The 14,938-nt window shown below is 39.4% G+C and overlaps 1 protein-coding gene and 1 long non-coding RNA gene across 2 annotated transcripts; one reads left to right on the top strand and one right to left on the bottom strand.

Moving 5' to 3' along the window:
* The first annotated feature begins 53 nt into the window (after positions 1–53).
* Positions 54–14,728, top strand: LOC112843286 (uncharacterized). The gene is made up of 3 exons (XR_003215522.1): positions 54–183; positions 4,358–4,466; positions 14,170–14,728. It is a non-coding gene; the product is annotated as an uncharacterized LOC112843286 (long non-coding RNA).
* On the bottom strand, positions 1,325–3,850 carry trh (thyrotropin-releasing hormone). Its single transcript, XM_003438996.5, has 3 exons — positions 3,658–3,850; positions 3,048–3,255; positions 1,325–2,678 (listed from the first exon to the last, which is right to left on the bottom strand). Exons 2-3 carry the CDS (start codon positions 3,235–3,237, stop codon positions 2,056–2,058), a joined length of 813 nt encoding a protein of 270 aa, XP_003439044.1. The 5' UTR covers positions 3,238–3,255; positions 3,658–3,850; the 3' UTR covers positions 1,325–2,055.
* Positions 14,729–14,938: the final 210 nt, after the last annotated feature.

Raw genomic sequence — 14,938 nt, 5'->3', positions numbered from 1 at the left:
CTTAGCCTACAATTGAGCCTGACAGTAGCTGTGTTATTGACAGTTTGCGTTTTCACTGACAGAAGCACAACAGCGCCAGCAGCCCTGCCTGGTCATGTGACTGACATCCAGTCGGTATGGAAGGAGAGGAGGGACAAAACTTGATTTTGCGGTTGGCGCTCCATCAGGAAACTTCTCCGCAATGTAAGTACATATTTGTTATATCCAACTTTTGGTTGTTTGTCTTTTGTGCAAACCTGCACTGCTACCGTAAATAAACCGTTTTTTAACTCTAACAACAGTTTGTTATTCCCGATGGAGGGGGTTGGGAAAAATTCAAGGCTGGATAACTAAGGGTGTGTTTTTTTGTGGTTGGGATGTGTGGTTGGGTTTGGCCAGCTTCATTAACTGCAACTAAGAGCCTTAAGGTAAATCCAGCTGTATTATGTAACCCTAGAACCTTCATTTGATCCAGTTTCAGTTTGTATAAGCTATAGGTCCCTAGTTTTATCCTACAGCCTTTTTTCACTCGTTTAAAACACAGTTTAAAGGCTACTTGGACTGTGCACTTAGCTGACTGGCATTTATTGACAAGAGGGTACAAAGCAATCCACGGAGAATAGGTGAATAGTATGGACTCCCATCTCAGTTTCGACCTGTCTCATGGGCTTCACAAAATGATATACTGTGCAAATATTAATTTTTGATTTTCTTTTTCAAGAGAATATTATTTAATATTCTTTTCAAGCATTTATTTCTTTTTTAATGAAATAATAATTTATTTAGTTAAATTACTCATTATCACTGTTGGCACCAAGAGCACAGCCTGTCCTGGTGGCTCACAAGCTGTTTTATTGGAAAGGCTCATAAACAAAAAATGATGCAATCACTAATACAACAGAATCTCTAAAATGTGTTTCAGCGCGTGTATGTCCTACACAACCAAAAGAAAGTCCAAAGCCACACTTTCTTTTCTGGTGCTCTAAAATAGCCTTTGTGTGAATTGTTCATCTATATATATATATATATATATCGCTCATTATATAATAAACACTTTGCCAGTCCACTGACACTTGGCTATTCCGCTAGAGTTGTGAGTGTGTGCGCTCAATTCGGCGAAACATCTCCAATATTAGGTCTCCATCGTTAACTCACATGCTTCATGAATAATTTGCATATTGATCAGGCTGGTGGACAGCTGCTCCCAAGGCTCTGATGGAATGAGCCCAATTAAGCTGGGGAGTGGATATCTGACACACTCTGCCTGTTATTAAACTGCATAAATCATTCTCTAAGAGGCTTAGGCAGGGTGACTACTTTGGACTACATACTAATTAGGCTTGTGTTGAATCAACAGTTTAATGGTGCACCATGAGGCATTGCATTTACTGGAACTAAAGCAAACCATACGTTTTTACCAATGCGTTTATTGTCCAACAAAAACATTGGTGGTTGACTTTAAGGCAAGGGCAGCTTTTAATTTACAACATTAGCTTCAAATTACGTAAACCATGCAGTAATGTAGAAAAATAAGCAGTGACACAATTTATTTGCTGTGATATTCATTATATTTTACATGAGTAGAAAATAATGAAACGCAAATCGAACAGAGGAGGGAGCTTTTATGTGTAAACATAGACACTTTAATTTGATCTTAATACAAGCTGAACTGACGAGCGCCTGTTGCCTCACAGAGGCAACATCGCTAAAACCATCTGACTAATGTTTTAATCATCTGCCTCAATGTAAGAATCAATAATCTCGTCAACTGAATGAATGCTATTAATAACGATAGCTATTAAAAGATCAACATATGGCACAAACTCTTCTGAAAGAAAAAAAACGTCTGTACAGCTATATAGTTATTCCAAAGTTTGGATGGCAATTACGCATGAGCTCTCCAAGAAAATGTCAGACAAATGGCTTGCGGTAATGATGTCTCAAATGTCTTCAAAAGAACAAGCGGTGGCACAAAAGGTTTAATGATCTTTTTTTCATTTTTTATAATTCATTGTGGTCATTTAATTTATACATTTATTTGTTTACAATACAGCGAAATACGCACTCCTGTCTAATCTACTCTCCATCCACTAAATCCTCATCCGGTGCAAACCTTTTACCCGGGTGTTGTCTCTTCTCCTCGGCGTGGCCCTTGTTAACGTTGTCTAAAAAGTCGAGCAGCAGGCTGGTCTTGCTGCAGCTCGCAGGGTCCAAAACGTCACACGGACTGTTTGTGCCTAAATCCGCACTCGAGTTATCCCAAAACCGTTTCCCAGGGTGCTGACGCTTTTCCATCTCAGCGAGGTCTTCTTCTCCATCCGCGTCCGCATCCCAGTCCCTGTCGCCGTCCTCATCCTCTAGAAGACGCTTACCTGGGTGCTGGCGTTTGCTGTGCAGCACCAGGTAACGCTTGCCTGGGTGTTGCCGTTTTGAAAGTTCACTGAGCAGGAGGATGGGGTTGTCAGAACTGTGACCCGCCGTGGAGCGCTTTCCCGGGTGCTGCCTTTTCTGCGGCTCTAGGAAAGAGTGCGTTTCATCTTCGCGCTTGCCCGGGTGCTGTCTCTTTTGAACATCAAAGTACTGTTCATCCTCGTCCTCTTCTCTCCTTCCTGGATGCTGCCGCTTCTCCAAATCATCACTATATCTCTTACCAGGGTGCTGTCGTTTTGTCACCCATTCTGGCTGAGAGTAATACCCGTCTGGAAGAAAACAAGAGAGGAAAGTAGCTCTTAAATGTTTCAGAAGTCACTGATTAAATCCCGGTTTCTCTCTACCGCGTGCGCAGATAGTCGAAATCCTGTTTCTTTGATTTTTTTTTTTTTTTTAATTATAAAGGAGACATATTCTCTTGCATTCCCGATGTTAACTGTTTATCAATTACTTAAACAAAAATGTTGCTCCAAGTGATTTAACCTGAAAAGTGCGCACGAAACTGTAAACTACTGAGAATGTGATGCAACTTTCAGGTACATCTAAGATATACCCGAAGTATCAGTATCGTATGAAATAAGATTTTATGACAAGTTTCTTAACTCAGAAAATAATTTTTTAACATGTGTTTTACGCACCATTTCTTCCGTCTTCATCCTGCAGCTTTTTGAGAATGGACCGTAACAGAAGAGTCTCTGCTCTCTCTAAAATAATGTCGTCTATGGTCTTTCGGTCAGTCTCATCCTCAGCAGACATGCTCTGCCCTCCAGACACCATCAAGTTGCAGACCGTTAGAGATGCAAGGATAAGCAGACATGTCGACTTCATGGTAATTTAGTTTTTCGTCTGAAACAGATCACGTTAGATAGGAAATATTAAAGAAAAACAATATTAACGTGGGTGAACTGGTTTGTTGTCTACTTTGCACCACTGTATTTAAGTCAATGTTGGGACCAGACGTTTCGTTTTTGAATAGAAATGAGACTTTTTTAAAAGTACAATTTTTATTTTTATTTTTTATCTTGAGAAATCCAGTTTTAGCAAAGCTGCTAACCAAGCCTTTGAGGCTTTGAGATCGCAGCAGCTTTTGAAGATTGGTTTTACAAAGAAATCTAAGAGAACTCTAAAGACTCACCAAATAAATATGAATAAAACATGATGCATGAGATCTATCCAGATCAGTTAAAGAACAACCCTTAACCAGCAGACATATTTACATTTCCAATGAGAGTAGTCTAAAAGCCTCACCTGGTAAAATATTGTCCTTTCCCCAGTTTCTGGCACTATCGGCAGTGATAATAGTTGCTTTCAGTCGCTCGCAGCAGTTGGTGACCTTAAAGGCCAAGTCTAGAGGTATGAGCAGATAACTTTCCGTCCCGGCATTTATACGATACGGTCACTGTCGTCACACCAACACTGGAGTAATTTTTCAGGATCCCTCGTCCCTATTGATGTCACCAAGTCGTGCGCAACTGGATATGGTGAATGGTCGGCCAATAGGAGCTTCTGCTCAATATATATATATATATATATATATGTATATATATATGTGTGTGTGTGTGTGTGTGTGTGTGTGTGTGTGTGAGTGTGTTCAGTGAAATGTAAACAAAAACAACAATAACAGCAAAAAACAAACAATGACAGAGACTAACAGAAGGTAGGATTTGTGTGAGATTTATGTGATGAATATATGAAAATAAAATAACTTTATTTTTAAAATTTGCGAAATTCAGTTGAGTGTAATGCACTAGTTTATAATATATATACGTCTCTGTGTGTATTCCGTGCTTTTTTCATTTTATTTTAGTATGTACTGTTTTTACTGCTACTCTTAGATGATTACAAAAATGGTCAGTATCTTATCATAAAATGTGGACATCTCCTATGGTGTGCCAACGAGGGCTGTAGCGAGATGTGGGCTATTCATGCTTTTCTTAAATACCCTTAGGTCATGGGGCTCAGGAGGGTGGGCTCACCCCATCTGGTTCTTCTGAGCACATACTGTATAGCCTAATGCGGTTTCTGGTCACGAAGCAGCAGCGCTGAATGTATCAGAGGTGGGTCTAACAAGTTTTACATGGCTGAGTGGGATGTTGACTCACTAAGCAACCAGAACAGGCAGAATGTGAAGTCTTCTGAAGCAGTTTTTTTGTTTAATAACCTCTAGATATGTTTTTCCCTTCACTTTCAACAGAATTAAATGTTACCCAAAGCAGTTTGTTCCACTCTGCCTGGCACTATCACATATGTCGCTATAGCTCATCATTTGCTTTAGTGTGTCATCTTCACTAAAGCTATAGGTGGTTTTCACTCATGGCTTCACATTTAAAATCACATTCAAAAAGTGAAATTAGTCCACTTTTTTTCTGGCTGTATTACATAACTGGACCAGAGCTGGCTATACTTGGAGTATTTCCACAGGTGAAAAACCCACAGGTGAACGTTACATATTAATGGGTCATTTCATGCAAATGCAACATCAGCCCTTTTCTCCCAGTCAGGCCTGGTGTCATTTGCAAACAGCTGCAGACATTTGCTTCCAAAGTCTCTTTCTGTACAAAATAATATCTGCAGTGCTTGAAATTCATATCATTCATATAGCTGGCAGGCAAATACAGTTGGGTGCTTTTATAATAGCTGGTTTTGGTTATAAGGGCTTGACTGCAAAGAAGTTTTTAGGTAAATTGCTGACAGCAATAACTCTGGATTAATAACTCTGTTTATGAAACTATGTATTTCTTCAAGAAAATAGTTATTGTCAGGTAATTTTGTGCTTGTGCTGCCGTTTTTATGGGACTTGTCTTGGACTTCATTCCAGATCTCATTAAACTACCTGTATAAAACTGCCTGTGTCCATTATGTAGAGTCATATCACTCCATCATCTGGATGAACTCCTCTCCAGTCTCACTCTGTCTGTGATGAATGTCAGCATGAATTGAATTGAGTGTGTAATGCTGTAATTGCCTGTTTTCAGTGTGCTGTCACATCCAATACTTCAAGCAGGTTTGAAGTCACATGGTTAAAAATAGCAAATACATTTTAAAATCATTCTGTGCACTGTTTTAATGAGTTTTACCGAAAGTCTAACTTAATTTTTTAATTTTTATCAGTCTCAGCTACATATTTCTGTGATGCTGAAATAATGATAGTGTTAGTTCAGTAACAAAATAAGGTTAATGATTGGGTTAAAAGTGTTTACAGAATGTAAAAACCCACCACTGAAGCTTCTTTCTATGAGCCGAGTAAAGAAGGAAGGATAATTTCCCGTAAGGACCAATCTCTGTCTGATAGTGTGTTCTTACTGCGCTGCTTCAAACTGACACAAAAAGTGACAGTGGTACAATTAGGACATGTCTGATCTGTATAGGCACCTCCTTACACCTGTCATGTAGTTCCCTCCCTCGTATAATACTGAGAGGCCAACTACAAGTCCGAAGGGACCAATTAATTGCCCAAGAGTGTACGTAGTTGGTTTTAAGCAGTTTAAAAGGCTGGCATGTGCTTCGATCAGTGAAAGTCTTGTGATTCCACAGAACGTGTTCAGTGAATGTGGTGTCCTCGTGAGTGCGTATGCGAAACAATTAAAGAAGATGGAGTGAATGCTGCAGGTGTAGCGGCATTTAAAATATTCTCCTCTTATCGCTGTTAGACTGTGGAATAAAACACCGCGTCCTTTCTTTTCATTCACTCTCATTCATCCTCCACAAACACTTGACATGAAAGTCTTTCAGAGGTGGGAAATCACAGCATTAGAATTCTGGGCTGCATTATGTACCTCAGGAGGAGGTGATAGGTTAAGTGTACACCCTGTGCGTCGGGAGAAAATAATAAGACTCATTACCCTCTGCTCTGTGTTTGTTGCAGCCTGGTTCGGTTTAGGGTTGTATATAGTCACAATGAACTTCTTCTTCTTGTTAAGAAACTTGATGCACAGCATTGCTGTGTGTTGTCCTGTTTGTCTACCTGTATTTGGCAGAGATGAGAAACCCTTATCAGATTTATTTTACTATGGTATTCAAGTGTGCTTTGAAAAGGTCATACCACAGGACAGTAAAACATAAAATCAGTTAAATTAAATGAAAAAAACATCCACTTAAACCAAAGTGTAAATTTATATATTTTGCTGCCATTAACACAAAATATATTTCATGTATAGCTCCATAATTTTGGTATACTTTAAAGTACAATTTAGGAAGTAGTAGTGAATAATATTTTTATTCTCAAGTAGACAGTTACTAAAGGGAAACTCTCCAAGGCAGCCAATGAGTCAGCATCAGAAAAATAAGGGTGTGGAGCAGAAGGAAGAAGTGCAGTAATCCAGTATGCTTTCGCAAGAAGTAAAAAGACGAAAGTGTTAGAAAAGCCCAATGCTAACAGAATAGGCTGGGTATAAACTAAGCAAGTATATGCAATCTGTCACACTATAGCTTATTGTTCAGTCTGAGATTTTTGATTATTATATGTTACACAAAGTTTGCTTTACCACAGCCAATTAATAACCAGTTATAAGACTGGTTATTCAGGATGATTAGGATCAGTAAAGCTAGATTGAGTTTCCTTTGCTTTGTAAAACAGAACCCAGCTCCTGTTGTGTGTCTTCAGTGTGCAGATCAGTAGAGTCTTCTTCGTGAGTAGACTCGGTGTCTGTTTGGAAGTCAACGGTTATGGTAAAGGAAAACAAACAAACACACTCAGCTCATGTATACTGTATTATACCATCCTGAATACTGCACACAGAGCCCCTGGACAAATACCGCTCACATTGAGCTTAAATTGCTTCACCTGCTATCTCCTGAGATCCAAATTTTCAATAATGGGTTTTCATTGACGCAAATTTCTTTTAGCAGGGTGATTTATCAAGTGTTAGGCTGACCGTGATGTCATCCAGCAGGATGTGATCTGTATTTAGATCATCACGTGTATTTTTTCGGACCTACTGAGTGGTGAGACAAGAGTAAAAAAAGAATCTGCTACAAATGAGCATAAATATATAAAACAGACATGTCTAACTGTCGGCTCTGATTTCCTCAGGCACGCTAAACAAAGCAGTGACTTTAAGATGGAGCACTCATATTTCACCTTTATTTTAAAACCTGTGAAAAAGCAACATTAAGATTCCTTTTGAGCCATCTTTCTAAAAATCTAACATTCACGGTGCTTTGTTGTGTGCTTTAATGAGAACAACTTCAAAGTAATCTGCAAAATAGTGCTAATATTCGTTTCTTTATTGGAGATTTTTTTAGTCAGTCATCTCAACAAGGAAGCCCAAATCACACGTTTACATTTAAGTGATAATGCTCATGTTATTATTGTGTGACAGTCTGCAAAGGGAGGACTTGGCAGTGGATGTGGGGACAACAATACATTGTTCAGTTTGAATTTTAGATTATTACTGTCCTATCTTAGTAAGTCATCACCTATGTTTTCTAATTATTTATTGTGGCAACAGAAAAAAATCTCAATTTTATTACATTTATTGGGTGCCTTTAATGACATAAAACAGTCAGCATCAGTACCCTGAATAGGTCAAGGTTGATTTAATGAGGAGTTAAAATTGTAGGAATAAGGAAGAAGAAGAATTGAGGAAGAAGCTTTTAAATGTTTTGTGTTAGAGGAAGAACATGAGAGAAGAATCTGACAGTAATCTATAACATATAACTGGTATCGGGCCTTATGTTGTCCAATATGCACCAATACTGAAGCATTTTTTCTTCATAGATCATAATGCAGAAAAAAGACAGTTGGTGTCATTAGGAAATGGTGTAAACACAGTAAACACACAGGAGTTAAGCAGACAGGGCTGCAGATTTAGGCTGTTGTTCATAAGTTAATGACCAGTTTGTGGGAAAACATGCTGTAAACTTCAGAAATAATGACCAAATTATTTCCCATCTATCACTCTGTTATCTTAAACGCTTATCCAGTTCAGCATCCAGCTGTCACTGGGCAAAAGTTGGGCTGTAACCTGGACAGGCCACCAGTCAGGGTTAACACATAGAGACAGACAAACAGTCACACTCACACTCAAACGTACAGCCAATTTAGAATCATTAATTAACATAACATGTATGTTTCTGAACTGTAGAAAGAAGCCAGAATAACCAGAGAGAAACTATGTACGCACAGGGAGAACAAGCAGCATTGGTATTAAGACTCCAGCTTCAGTTAACAAAAGGGATAGGGATAAGGCGATTAAAAATGCTGGTTAAGTAACTGGCTTGACACTTGACTTGGCACAGACAGCGTTGGAGGAAAGAAGCAGGAGACTGAGGTCTGAACATATTTCACTTGAAAGGTCAGCTGACTGACCAGTTCAGGGTGCTGAGATACTCCACTGAACCTTTTAGAGGCTCCAGTGGGCTTACAGCTTCTGATTTGTGTAATTTTAGCTATGTTACCCATGTGAAACCAAAATATCAAAATCTGCCTCCGGGGCTAATACCATTTTCCAAACATATCTTAAAGGTTAATAAAGAAATGATAGGACTACAGGAAGACATATGCCACATAGTGAACGGTGCTTCTCTCTTAGAGACTTTGAAAAGCTGTATAAATATGTACCATTTCTTTTACTTGGGATGAAGCGTGTATCATCTAGAAAAGGGGAGCCAGTGAAAAAGTTTCCAGAAAGTTCCAGAAAGGAGAGAGTGGGTCTGTTGACAGGTGAAGTCCAACACCTCAGTGCCGATGGATAGTCGAGAACAAAGCAGCCAGAGGTGGCGAGTAAAAAGACGAGACGTCTGACTCTGACACCAAGGGCGTGTTAGGAGCGCTTGAGACAAGCACAATGAAGGCAGACAACAGCAAACAGGGACACTAACAAATAAATAAACAATTCGTGTGTGGACGGCATGAAAATCCTATCCCCCAAAAGTGACAGTGGCCTGACAGAGGTCACTGTGGCAGGGAATGAGTGACAGCTTTACAGGGTGTGCTGCTGGTGAAAGTGAACGTGTGGAAGAGGAGTGTGTCACAGGTCAGGAACACAGACCAGCTTTAGTAACCAGCTCGCCTTGCATGTTAATGTCACGCGGGAATATCATCACATTCACTCAAGGCGACTTATCACTCGTACTATTACTGTTTAACAGATTCACTTTGGAGTTAATTTAAAGAGGGGCCAGAGCTGACTGTCTGCCTGCCACGCTCGGTCACAGAGCTGTGCCAGTTGAATTGGTGAATTATCTTTGACTTACAGTCATTTTCAGGAAGTAAGACAGTGTTCATGGAGAAAGTGCTCAAAGTAAATACGAAAATGGGATCTTAAAGCGCTACCACAGTGGGTGATTTTACAGCAGCACCCAGCAGCTGTTCAAGACCTTGATCAATCACAGTGATGACAACCCTGCAGCTATGAAATGGCTGTAGAGGGGGCTGTGGCATCAGCTGAAACAGTGTTTATTGCATAGCTAAGCTGTGCCATCTACACTGTCGACAGAGTGATAAATGTACACGTGTGAGGATCCAGCAAAGAATCTTTTAATTAAGGCGGTGTTTCGGTATTGGAATAAAAGCGAAGCACACATCTTCACATCAAGCTTATTTAACTTTCATGCACATATTTACAAAAGTTTTCTCATTTCCCACAAGTGCCAAATCTAAAGGTAACACTCACGAAAGCCGCTGGTGTGTCACAGAATTTTTAGTTTGCCATTCTGTGGCTAGGAATTTAAAATCATTACTCAAACTCTGAAAGCTGGGTTTGTTTCTGTTCCCATATTGACTAATGCCTTATTTCCTCATTTTTCATCACACTGAACAGTTACTCTGAAGTCACAATATGCACAGACGTCACACTCCAACACACACACACAGAGGAGGAGAGAGCAGGATGACTTTGCATTATTTATTTTCAAATTTCATCTCTGTCTTTAGCTGTGTGTCTGCAGCCTTGAGAATCCTATTATCTCTCAATAACCTGTGAGGCGCCTGTGTGTTTCTTCAGCCGGAGACTGTGATTAGTGCACTACTACCACATGCTCCAGCTCACTTATCACTGTGCTCGCTCTCTTCTCCTGAGTGTCTATCCCCCCTCGTCTTTTCTCCCCTCTGTCTCAGTCAGGTAGTGTCTGGGACCAGTCGTAATCGTGCTAGATTGAGCTGATCTTTCAGTCTCACGCCTGGCTCGATGGCAAATGTGACATTTTAAATATTTAGTATTTCAAGAAATATGAAAGCGAAAATATTTCTTGGAAAAAAAATGAATAGAATGATGACAGCACTAAAGAGAAAATATCTTATTTCTTTGTAACTCAGTCCTTAAAGTGAAATACAGTTCAATAAAAAAAAAAAAAATCAGAGTGCTTATAGCTCTGAAACCTTGCTAAGAGTGGCGTATAGGTATTCTTGATAGCAGAACATGGGTCTGTTTGATCATGATTTCTTCTGCTGAGGTAGATTGCTTTAAGGTAGCTGATAAGATTCAAATAGAAACAAATGGCTTGTTTGGTTGAGCTGTTTTTACCCCTCTAACGTAAAAGGCTGATGGGGTATTGGTAAGGAAATCTAGAATTTTCAAAATGATATCACAGGTGTATTTACTCACTTTTTTTTACTAAATCTTGTATGACTTTGAATCTCAGTGCTACATTTTGATGGTAGGTTTGGCCTAAACAACATTTAACCACAGATCGTCCTGCCTTCTATCAGCTGTCCAAATATCTGTGAATATAACAGTTTCAAGCACATTGTTGAATCTGTGCTATAAAAATTAAGGCAGTACTATAAAATGTCCAGTGAGTACATATAACATATAACATGACTATTTGTATTTCAAAGGGGCCTTGCAATGACCAAATATTCAGTTCACTTCCATTCAGTTCATTTCAATTTTATTCACACAGTGCCAAGTCACAACAACAGTTTTCTCAAAGTGCTTTGCATTGTAAGGTGAAAACCCTATAATAATACAAAGAAAACAGAAAACCCCAACAATCATATGAGCTATGAGCAAGCTCTTTGGTGACAATGGGAAGGAAAAACTCCCTTTTAACAGGAAGAAAACTCCGGCAGAACCAGGCTCAGGGAGGGACGGCCATGTGCCGCTACCGGTTGGGGTGAGAGAAGGAAGATAGGATCGAAGACATACTGTGGAAGAGAGACAGAGATTAATAATAAATCATGATTAAATGCAGAGAGGTGTATAGAAACGTAGTGAGTAAGGTGACTGATGAAGAAACACTCAATGCATCATGGGAATGACCCAGCAGCCTAGACCTATTTCAGCGTAACTAAGGGAGGATTCAGGGTCACTTTAACTATATGCTTTAGCAAAAAGGAAAGTTTTAAGCCTAATCCTAAAATTTGTTTTTCTCAACCAAATCCAATTTGGAAGCTGGTTGACACCCAAATTGCATTTCTTCTTTGGTGAACTTGACATCTTTATTTTTTGCCCTTCATAGCATAGTGATTCAGCCTGCTACCAAACCTATACAGAAAGAGTTACTATCATCCCAGCAAACCCACAGTACCAGTGTGAAACAAAGGACACTTGGGCCCAAATGGGGCAGTCTTAGTCTTGGTATGGCCTGACTGTGGGCTACCCACTCTAACAAGAGACGGGTTCACAGTGGTGCCCCTCCAATCCTGTCAAATAAGTCAGTCTGTCTTAGACAATGGAATATGGCCTGATAACTTTCACTTCTCAGTTCTTTTGTAGAATATATCAATAAGATCCAGTTTAACTTCCTTTTTACTGAGCTTGTGAATCACTCTCCTTCTCGCAGACTCAGATTTCTGACAGTTCAAGAAGAAACACTACAACGTTAGACCAGATTTTTCTTCTAACAGTGACTCTGCATACCTTTTCTGCAGTGTCATAGTTTCAGATTCAAAGGCTCCTGATATCAAATCTTGAGATATAATCTCTCATAAAATTTCCACATACAGCTCAGAGAGATTTTATGTCACTTAGTTGTATTTTCAGCCCGCTGTGGTCCTCGTGGCAATGTGGGAATATATGAAGATATAACAGAATAGCGCTGTTCTTCCCTTGTATCATTATCTGTATGTGTACTGAGCTGTAACTGAGAGGTGTTTAGCTGTAACATGCAAACCATTCATCTTCTGTAGGTAACAGAGGGGGATTGCAGACACACAGCAGAGTCCATTTCCAGTATCTCCCCCGAAGATCCTTCAGTGTAGTTAATCTAATTGGGAGAAATGGTAGGCAGCCACAAAGCATATTAAAAGTATATTTATCACCAGATGTAAATGCCACAACATGCAAATGCTGTTATCTTCCTCACTGTCATTTCCCTCTGCGCAGAATGGAGCACTTATGTCAAATTTATTGCACGCGCACTAAGAAAAATGCTCCCACTGGGTTTTTAGAAATGGCTCATCAGAAGCTCAACGGAGCTTTAAAATATTTTGTTTGTAGAAATACTGGAAACCACATATCTTGGCATCACATTTTCATCTTTCAGTCTGTTTTCTGCCCTTTAGTAAAATGGCCTAGATGCTCAAGTGAAATGGAGCAATAAAATAGAAAGCAAAATAAAACCTATTTGGTGGAAAAACAGTCAATAAAACCATGCCCTCTTAATTTTCTCTATTGCTATCACACTTCTAGAGTAACTATCCACTAGTTGTTGTTACAGCTAAGCCTACGACACTACTCAACATTAATTTTTCAATGCTTCTTGTGGGTGAGCGTGGTAGTAACATAATCAGCATGGATGGTAAGTTTAGATAGATTTCCATGTGTGTCCCTAGGCACATTATTGTCTTGTATGACTTTCAGTTGTATCCTAATACAATATAATATCCTAATAAATATGCATTAGCAAACATGGATAGTCACAGTCTTCCTATGCAAGATTATCTGTATAAGCAGAGAGAACAAAGATAGCTGCCTTTTCGTGCAAAAGTCAGTCAGTTGCAAGAAGTCTTATTTTAATTACTCCCTCGTAAAATCCCAATCAAAAAAATGAAAGAAAACTATTAAAATCTGGCCGTGATTAGGCCATACCATAACCCCCGATTTCTATCTTTTCTGCTTTTCCTTGTTGGATTCACCAGTGTGCTTAGGATCACCAAGAGGTTCACTTCCTGATCATCTTCAAGTCCTCGACAGATGGCTTCACATAATGTTTAAAACACTCCTTGGTATCATGCTGAAATTATTGCTGAATCAAGCCCTGCAAGCTGTTCATTCCCTGAAGAAGTCGAGCAAACACCAAAACATAACGTGTCCAATCCAGTGCTTTTCAGCTGGTGTGACGTTCCTGCCCCAAAAAGCTGCCTTTGGTCTATAAACATGTCCGTGACTGTGGCCAAGAAATTTTCTCTTTACTGTTGCTATACATATTAATTAAAGCATTTTCTGTATGTTTATTAGTAAACCTGTAATTTTGCTTTGATATTTGTTGGACAGGGAAGGCCTGTTCCTGCCATGTCTCTCATGCAGGAAAAATATGTGCATTCTGTTTCTGATTGCAGTGGCATGCACTGTTGACAATATTATTGTGATGGTCTCCTCTCTGTGTGTGCGCACACATTTGTAATTCTGCTTGTGTGTTTCTCCCGGCTCTTTCTCTTGCCCTCTCTTCACTCCTGGAAGCAGTTCAGTAATCACTCACCTGTGTGCAATCTAATGTTTACTCACTCACTACTTAAGGAGAGTTCTATTTAAAAGTTCCCTCAGTTGCTGCATCGATTGTGGTACTGTAGATCTGTTCCTGGTGTTTTGTTTTTTATGAGTTTGTAAAAAAAATCAGTTTTTTACCTTTTGACTTACCTGAATCTCCTCTTTGCAGATGATTCCAGTCATTGTGGATATGTGGAGAGAAACGTGTTTGGAAAAATGAGGTCTGTGGAGAGGAAGAGACTCAGAGAGGGAAAGTTGTGTAGAAACAGACTTGTTATTCATCTGCCTGCCCTCGATGCTTCCCGCCCAGAAAGAAGACATTCAAACAGTTTTCTAGTTGCAGTTCAATCTTTATTGCCTGTGAAAACATCTGTGTGCAAACAAAATCCGTTGAACTTTTATTTTTGGTGTCTAAGTCTAATTGTCGGTTCATGACAACTGAACTTTGTTTCCATGCCCAGTGACAAGTGCAAAACATTCATATTGTGCACAACAACAGTAATTATTGCAGTATTACTGTGTGATTTACGTATTTATAATATAAAGCAGTCGACATGGGAAAAATGCTATAGAGGATTTTTACTAATGGAAAGTGAGATTAAAAATAGGCTTTCTGTGGAGTTCCACATTACTGCCACAGTTACATTGATACCAATTACACTTACCACATCCTCAAAAGTTGATTCTGTTCATCTGGACGTAGCATTTTCAGTGGGAGAAACGTTTTGTCACTCATCCACATGACTTCTTGACCTGACTGCAGGTTTCCCCAACAGTACATTTGCATAATGACTGAAACTAGCACCACTGAGGGAACAATGGGCTGGGAGGTCAGTTCCTTGATCATTAATATGAAAATTGTAAGAATATTGATCAAAGACCATTGATCAATGGCCATGAGTACCATTCACAGAGAGTTGGGGAATGGCTCCAATCAC

Source organism: Oreochromis niloticus, linkage group LG20, assembly GCF_001858045.2.
Source record: "Oreochromis niloticus isolate F11D_XX linkage group LG20, O_niloticus_UMD_NMBU, whole genome shotgun sequence".
Taxonomy (NCBI): domain Eukaryota; kingdom Metazoa; phylum Chordata; class Actinopteri; order Cichliformes; family Cichlidae; genus Oreochromis; species Oreochromis niloticus.
Note: the sequence above shows the minus strand (reverse complement) of the source record. Positions and strands in the feature narration are given on the sequence as shown.

Coding starts and splice junctions, on each gene's coding strand:
- trh (XM_003438996.5), bottom strand. CDS start 3,237: ATGAAGTCGACATGTCTGCTTATCCTTGCATCTCTAACGGTCTGCAAC. Junction 2,679..3,047: donor GGATGAAGACGGAAGAAATG/GTGCGTAAAACA, acceptor GTTTTCTTCCAG/ACGGGTATTACTCTCAGCCA.